We start from the raw sequence: 8,446 nt of genomic DNA, 5'->3' as shown, positions 1-8,446 counted from the left end.
AAATAAGTACTATAATTGTTAATATTACATAATTTACTTCAAAACGTATTGGAAGCAAAAATATGTAATGTGTTCTAATGATTTTGCAAGGTTTAAATGAACATTATTTCTTAGTAACTTTAAAATGTTTGCTTGAATATGTTTTGTTATTCTTAACAAATACTTTCTGGACACTACCATTGTTTTTTGTATTATCTACACCTAGATTTAATAGTTTTTCTTTTCAATATGCTCTGGAAACGTAGGATGGCTTCGTAAAAAATACTTGTTACAATTCATAAGTTTTTTTAAAACTGCTGTTGCACAGTGAAACTAACAGCTTATTTTTTGCATTAGTGAAAATATCATGTTCTGGTAGTACAGTGAAGAAGTTATAGGGTTATTTGAATGGTTACAAGAAAGAAAAAAATTAGCATAATTCAATAATATGAAACATAACCTCTCAGTGAGGCACCCAATCACATGGATATGACTTGTAGAGTAAAAAGTAACCGAAGAGTTTATTGCCCTCAGATAGATGTGGTGTCCCTCTACCTACTGTTCCTGGTAGAGATGATCACGTCTGGTATGCAGATTATCTACACACAGGACGAGGTGGCCTTCATACAAAACTTGGTGTACTATGTGGAAAGGGCGTACCGCACTCCTGACTTTGGCATGTGGGAGAGAGGCACCAAGTATAACACGGGTGTGCCAGAGATCCATGCCAGGTGATACTAGTTAAATAAAACTATTATTCAAAGTTCAAACTTACAACTACAACTGTTTGATTTAGAAACATGATAACACATCAACTTATTCTTTCCAGTTTAAATATTATGGTTTGGATTGTACTAGTTAAGGTTATCTTCTTAATTTTGTTACTTTTGTTGTCTGTGAGGTAGAATTAGGCTAGGTAAAAAAAGAAACTAGCTTTTTTAATATTTTTACTTGCACATATTCTTACGTTTTGAATAGGACATTACATATACCTGAATATTGTTTTATTTTATTTTTATTGAATGATAAACCATTGTAACAATTGTGTTATATTTATAAACACTTCATTTTAAAGACAGATCTCTAACAAGGAATGTACGAAAATGTTGCAGTTCTATTGGAATGGCTAAAAGTGCTCTCGAAGCAATCAATGGCTGTAATTTGTTTGGGGAGAAAGGAGCCTCGTGGTCTGTAATCTACGTGGACATCGACGCTCACAACAGGAACCGAAGCATCTTTGAAACGTTGCTGCCACGAGAGTCGAGCTCCAAGGTCAGGAAATCCTCACAAGCAGTTGATTTTAATTAGGTTTTTTTAAAGTAAAGCAGATTTGCACAACACATGATTGCCTGCATCTCTTTATTTGCGTATAAGTTAATTTCTTTGATTAATATATGCAAATCAACACTGTACAACCATATGATATTTTAAAATATAAACACATGTGCCTATAGACTTGCAATTTTGTGTGCAATCTCAGTGAAGCCTATTATGTGACATATGGTGTGATGTTCTCCTTGTTGTGTAATTTATTTTGATTAATGAAATGAAGTTGCGTGGTTAGGTACACTAAGCAATAGTCAAGGAAAGGTCTGATAACAGTCGTCCTCTCTGATAAGGACTTGATGTGCAGATCACTGCAGTAATATTGAAAGTGTCTTACTACATTTAACTAAATTACATCTTAAATAAAAATACATTAACGATGATAAGAGCATAAACTTAATCAATTCGAACTGTTGTCAATCTTATTTTTACTTTCTAGTCAATGTTTAAGTATACATAAGAGATATGAAACTCTTAATATATTGGAGACTTTAAATCATAAATTTTACAAATACAATTTATATAATGACAATATATCTTGACATTTGAGACTAATGGAATAGTATTAACCCTCCGGCTGGCAACGTCGTAAATTACGACTCATTAAACATCGTCTACTAATTACGTCCTAGTTCCGATAATTACCGCTCGAATCGCATAAAAGTTATATCACTTTAATCACAAGATTCTAAGCCTTCTAATAATGTATTCACTATTATATATGTATGAATATTTGTTCTTTTACTGGCCGCTAAAAGCTCCCGACTACTTCCGTGTGACGCGACTCGGCAACTGTTAGTGCTTGTATATAGTCTTGTTTTTTTCAATTGTAATTTTATTTGTAAATAAAAGTGTTTGTAAACTATGTATTTTCTTTTTGTGCATAAGTAAGTGAACATTATGCATATTTTATATTTTTAAATAAAATTAATTTTGAGTTTTTTTTTAATGGCATAATAAAAAAATTGTTTTTTGAAAAAAAAAAGTTCTGACCATCAAACATCCACCATTATTCAGGTAAGTCAAATTATAATTATGTTTATATCGTACAACATATTCTGCAGAATAATTTGATGTACAACACTTTTGTGTTTTCTCCAATAATTAATTGTACAGGATAAAAAATTAAAAACTCTGCACGAAGCTTCAAAACAGGGTGCCAGTCAAGGCTCAAATGCACACCAGCCGGAGGGTTAAGATTCTATAAATGTTATGTTATATTGAAAAGAAATGAAATGAAATATGCCTTTATTCAAGAGGCGGAGTTAGGGCTATTTAACCCTCTCACTCAACCTTACATAATATACAGATATATATATATATATATATATTTACATTTAATGACCTTAAAACTATAACAAATTACATTCTAAATTAAAATTTAAAATTAACCAAAATATATACTACTATGTAATAATTAAAAATCAAATTTATCAGCTTAATATGTAGAAAAATTTCAGACAAAGATAAATACTATATTGGTTACTAATTAAAAGAAAAGGACATTAAAATATAATAATTGTTTATAAAGGGGACTAATTTTGGTTTGCAAATAAGAAAAAGAAAGCATTTAGTTAATAATATTTTGGACTAATCTGTTCAGTTTTGGACTAATAATATCTATCTGTTCAGTTTGACTAAGAAGCCAATCGGTTATAGCATTGCAAAAAGAATTGAAGGTTTCTAACAACATCTTGTCTGCTCTGTAGTTTATTACAGACTGGTTTGTGTTTACACTATGTTTCACGAGTTCTGGTAAAACAATAATTGTTTTGTAATAAGTTTCTAGTCAGTAACAAATGTATATGTAGTTTTGCTTTAAATACTATTTCACTGTATAGTAAGTGCAAAATAATAATGATACACAAGTGATTTAGTGAGCATGTGGTTGTTAGTATGTAGGCAGACCACGATCTATTAAAGTTAGTTTATTTTTCATTATGTAAAACAGTTTTGATTAAATGTTGCGATATTTTGACTTTTAGATATTTATGTACTATTTATGTCCAATTATAACTAAAATATATCATTATATGTTCAATAGCAGGAAAAAACTCCTGAAGAAGGAGGAAGAAGGCTAAAGGTTTTAGCTCTTGAAAATCCTCACATTGAAGGGTTAATTAATTCGAAATAGTGGGATTTGCTTGGGTGGAATGTCCATTTCAACACTTATTTGTCCATAATTTAAGTTAAGAATGGGTATACATGTCCTATCTTAGATGTGTTACTAGTTTAGGTGTATAATGTGTGTATAACAGAGAGCGAGCACCAGAAAACATTTTAGTTGACTTGCTATACTGGTGGGCAAACCAGGTACTTGCAGGAGGTACTAGAAATGGAACATACTGTACCTTTACTGTAATGGGTGAGGGTAAAAAACAGTTAAATCATAACATCCATTTTATTACATTGTCTTCTGTTTTGTATAATGCAATGAGAACTGTAGACGTTTATCAATTATTTATATTATTTATTGGACTCACCAAAATATTAGTAGGCTTTTTGATCTCATTATTGCAACTTGCAAACAATTAGATGTCAGAAATATACCACAACTTTTAGATTTAACTTGTTGACATCGAAATTGAAATTTAGTGCAGAAGCCTAGAGCAGGAAGTACAGACACTGTCTAAATGAGTTTGAATAAGAGAGTACTTATATGTGTTTATGATACTGACTAAGAGGAGTGTATTGTAGGGAGTGGACACAGCTCTACTTCCGACCATTTCCTTTCCGGCATTTGCCACTCACGAGGAATTCCTCAGTTCTACCACCAAGACTACAATTATCCGTCAGCTCAAGGGTCAGAATGGTTTCCGAAGATTTGGCAGGGACGGGTACAAGTGCGTACTGGAGGATCCAAAACGGCGATTCTACAAAACTGGAGAAACAAAGGTAAGATGCTTAGGGAACTGAGATTGTTTTAAAACTTAAAATATATCAGTTATCACATATTATTTCATTTCATCAAATAAATAACTCATTTTAATCAAACAGATGAGTGTGTGGCAAACTGCTACAATTTGAAAACTGTAACCTATTCAATCTGTTACAAAGCTCGATTGAGAATGGCCTCTGTTCTTCATGTTCATGATCATCGATGGAGTCTTTAAGAGTTTGCCAGATCAAGTTAACTCTCATCATGCTCTTATTGATTTACAGGAGTTTGAGAACATCGAATGTGAATGGCCTCTGTTCTTCATGTTCATGATCATCGATGGAGTCTTTAAGAGTTTGCCAGATCAAGTGGATGAGTATCGCAACCTCTTGTCAAATGTAATCTGCAAAGATCTTAATGGAGGTAATATACATGATATACTAATAAAAGTATTAATTGTTTTATAATTTAAGACATATTTATGATACTGAAATGGTAGTGAAGTGAGATAATGTGTAGTGTTAATAGCTTCTACTAGTATTATTGCCTGGAAGGTCAGAAAGCAGATGGAGAAACATAAACAAGCTGACATTGCAGATGGCAGTTAGATTCATTGAACATTGAAGTATAATTTATACAGGGTGAGGCAGGCAATGATTTATGTGTATTTTAAAGGTCTCTATTCAGTGATCATTGTAAAATAGTTTTAAATTATTTGGCTTCTTGTATACAGGGTGGTCAAAAATGTCGAAGTTGTATGGTTTCATTTTTTGCTGTTAATTCATTAAAAGTTTATGCAAATCCAAACTTTTATCCAAGGTTACCAAAGAAGTAATCTTTTTAAAAATATGTTACTGTTTCCACTTTTCAACACATTTCCAAATTTTTTAATTATTCAAATTTAAACTCGTAAAATCTAAAAATTAAGATAGCAAGGTATGACATTTTAATACCTATTAATAGCTCTCTTAAAAACTAAAACCTTTTGTATTTAAAGTTTCACTCTATCTTGAATGGTTGAGAAATAGCACAAAAAGAACTAATTTTTATGTTTTGTATCATTACAGCATTTTTAACTCCTGTATTTGCCGTAGGTTCTTACTGAATTAATAAAAAAAATTTTTTCCTTTTTTAAAACATTTTTTTGTTAGTTACTGTAATTTAAGGCATTATTATTTCTACAATTATCTAGGTTTTAACTATTTCGGTCCAACAATTATGTTATTCAACAAACCTTATTTACAGTTGTTGGGGACTGTAATCTGTTCTTTTTTAAAGAGTTCTGTTCTGGAACTGAAGTTTTCTACAGCCCTTAAGACTTCTTCGTTTATTGATTGAACAGCAGTCCTGATTTTTTGCATATTGTCACTCTCAAGTAATGAGTCTTGATTCATAAACCAAGTTTTTTAACCTTCCCCACAATTAGTAATCCATGCACGTTAAATCCAGGGAACTGGGAAAATCTATGAACTTCCTTATAAAACATATAATAGTTCTTCAGGAAAATTGTACTGACAATAAATATAATAGCATCATATAGCTGAAGATCTAAGCGATTGATTGATAATACACCTTCTGAACACTTATATCGAGGTTGAAATAATGTATATGGTGGTCGGTACCGATTACATTCTAACTTTTGTTTGATTAAAGTTCACCCCACAAATTTCTGAATTATAAGTACCACGTTTTGATAGTTTAATTCATTAGGAAAACACACATAAAAAATATATTGGTTAATATTTAGTTAGATGGTTTAATATGTGATATTTCAACTAAATTGTAATTAATAGCTGTGTAAAATGACTCCAAGTCAAGTAGATTCTAGAGTCAAGGCTTGGAAAAAATTATTTTTAAATTACGGCTGTTATACCACTTTATATTATCTCCTGTACCAGTACCAATTCAAAGTTGATTTGCAATAAAGATTCTAACAACCTTGATATTATTGCACTCTAGACCCGTGTATTCCCATGTACTTCTACGTGAGCGAGGAGTGTGTGGAATACGAGAGACTGGAGCCAGGCAGTCAGTTGCGTTGTAACAGCTCTGAGGGGTCGGGTGGGGACGAGCCCCTGTACCTCTGGAACCAAGCCATGTTTGTGATCTCTCAGCTACTGACCACAGGACTCCTGCATATTAACGAGCTCGACCCCATCCGCCGATACTTGCCTTCGTATAACAGGCCACGCAAAGGGGGCAGATACTCTGCCTTTCAGGTACTTAACTTTGCATTATCCTGTCAATTAAATTAGGTACACGTTGTGGTTAAAATCAAACGTCATATTTTTAGATATAAGTGGTTATACACAAAAATGTGACCGTTTAAGTGTAACAGTGATCTATAATTGCAGAAAAAGATCTAGTTTTGAGCATCAGATAAGAAAATGTCTTTTGTTGACCAATTTAGACTTTAACCAAAGCATAGGAGTTGTAACCATATGATAATGCTCTAAGGTGTTTAACAAATAACTTTTTTACGAAAATATCATTCATTAATATTATTAATAATATTAATATGTTAATACCTTCTGCTACAAATGTGTCTTTCCAGCATTCTGTAATTATTAGGTAAAGTTCTAAGCTAATCTTAACTTTAGCTATATATACACTCATATGTTAACTACATTTTAGAGTAGCAAAAAAGATGGTTGGTGTCCAATTATTAGTGGCGTGGATTGTTGCTGTTGTTGCCATATCGCTGCACGCTGGGCAAAAACGCTCTCATTCTGATGGCTTTGATTTTGTCAGAACATGTATTGGAATGTGTCTGATCATGTGTTTCTGTTTAATTCCGTTAAGCATAAGTAAGTATTACTGAAATCGATTACAATTTCCGTGATTAGGATAGGTTACAGTACATTTTCGTCGTTACTTTGATTTTGATTACACTATACACTTTTTGGTTTTAAGATGCTGTTATCAATGTAAGTAAAATCTAGATATTCACTTTGAATAATGTGTTTAACACTTATTGGTAAGGAATTAGTGTAACCATATTTTAAGAGTGTTATTGAAGCCTACAGCTATAAAAAATATCAAATCGTAAGAAATGCCGGCTCATGTAAAATTATTCTTTTGATGTTATTATTATTTATTAAAAGATTGAAGAAAATCATAAATAATTGGAAAAATTCATAATTATTACCTTTTTAATATAAATTAAAATACAGTATATAATAATATGTAACAGCTTTAAAACAGCTGATGTATTATCCTTTTGATTTTTGTATTGGAATAATACAAAATTGTGAACATTTTTAATAATTATGAACATCTTATTTTAATATCGATACAACTGTATTCTGGCAATGCAATATGACAAATATTATAGAAAGAAAGTTAGTATACGGTTTACATAAAAATACAAAGTGGTAGTATTAGTTAACACAAAAAATATCTTTTCAGGATCCTTTTTTATATAACATCTAACTAAAAGCTCTCATATTTTCTCGGAGCGCCAAAGATTAAGATTAATAATGTCACTGAGTCGAGTTCTGTGTCTGTCCAATGTGAGGACAGTTTGGCAAAACAGCATATCTCTGGTTGGACGACGCTAAGTGGTGGGCCCTAGGAGCCTCAACTGTCTTCTTTACTGCACTTGGGTATAAGGTGAAAGGATAACATGATTTGAACCATCTATCACCAATGATTGATTTTAAACAGAGACAATGTAAGGTGGTTTCAATTTAGTTTTTAATTGGAAACGATTAGCGCCACTTTTAAAACTCTGTATTTAGAATATTATTGTTGTAACTTCATTTAGATCTAAAATTGGAGTTAGAATATTTAAACAATATGGCACAAATTATATCAGAAAAAGTTGTTAGATATTTAAGTCTAAGTTAGCTGTGAAAATCTGTTATACTTCACTTTAAGACATTAAATATTTATTTCAAACTGTTCAGTTCAAGTGGATTGACCACTATGAATTTCGACAAAATGAAACCCTCTATTCTGAAGTAATAAATTGGTTTTTTCAATAATACTTTCCTTTTTCCGGGAATGCAATGAATAACAGTTGTATGGGTTTTCATTGCTGAGTTTATACATAATCAATACAATCAAAAATTAATTTACTGGCTTTTGTAACCAAATCTTATTTATATGAAGAAATCCTAATGATCAAGGATCCAGTGTTGGTTTTATCTGACTTGTTTTATTTGTGTTGGTGCTTGCGGTTCTACACAGGCCAAGCCTCGGGGTGTGAGTATAGAGCTTTGCATGTTCAATCCTGCCTGTTGTAATGTCAGATCACGTCTT

At 31.6% G+C, this 8,446-nt stretch overlaps 1 protein-coding gene across 3 annotated transcripts in view; it reads left to right on the top strand.

The window, feature by feature from the left end:
- Positions 1-513: 513 nt before the first annotated feature.
- LOC124371725 (probable phosphorylase b kinase regulatory subunit beta) overlaps positions 514-8,446 on the top strand; it is a gene marked incomplete at its 5' end in the record, with an annotated part of 43,170 nt that continues 35,237 nt past the window's right edge. For 2 of the 3 annotated variants that reach the window (XM_046830063.1, XM_046830065.1), the window contains 6 exon segments: positions 514-710; positions 1,092-1,251; positions 4,003-4,200; positions 4,468-4,606; positions 6,143-6,402; positions 8,375-8,389. In XM_046830063.1, coding sequence (XP_046686019.1) covers positions 514-710; positions 1,092-1,251; positions 4,003-4,200; positions 4,468-4,606; positions 6,143-6,402; positions 8,375-8,389 — 969 coding nt within the window. 3 annotated transcript variants of the gene reach the window in all.

Source organism: Homalodisca vitripennis, unplaced genomic scaffold (genome assembly GCF_021130785.1).
Source record: "Homalodisca vitripennis isolate AUS2020 unplaced genomic scaffold, UT_GWSS_2.1 ScUCBcl_1891;HRSCAF=6081, whole genome shotgun sequence".
Lineage (NCBI taxonomy): Eukaryota > Metazoa > Arthropoda > Insecta > Hemiptera > Cicadellidae > Homalodisca > Homalodisca vitripennis.
Note: the sequence above shows the minus strand (reverse complement) of the source record. Positions and strands in the feature narration are given on the sequence as shown.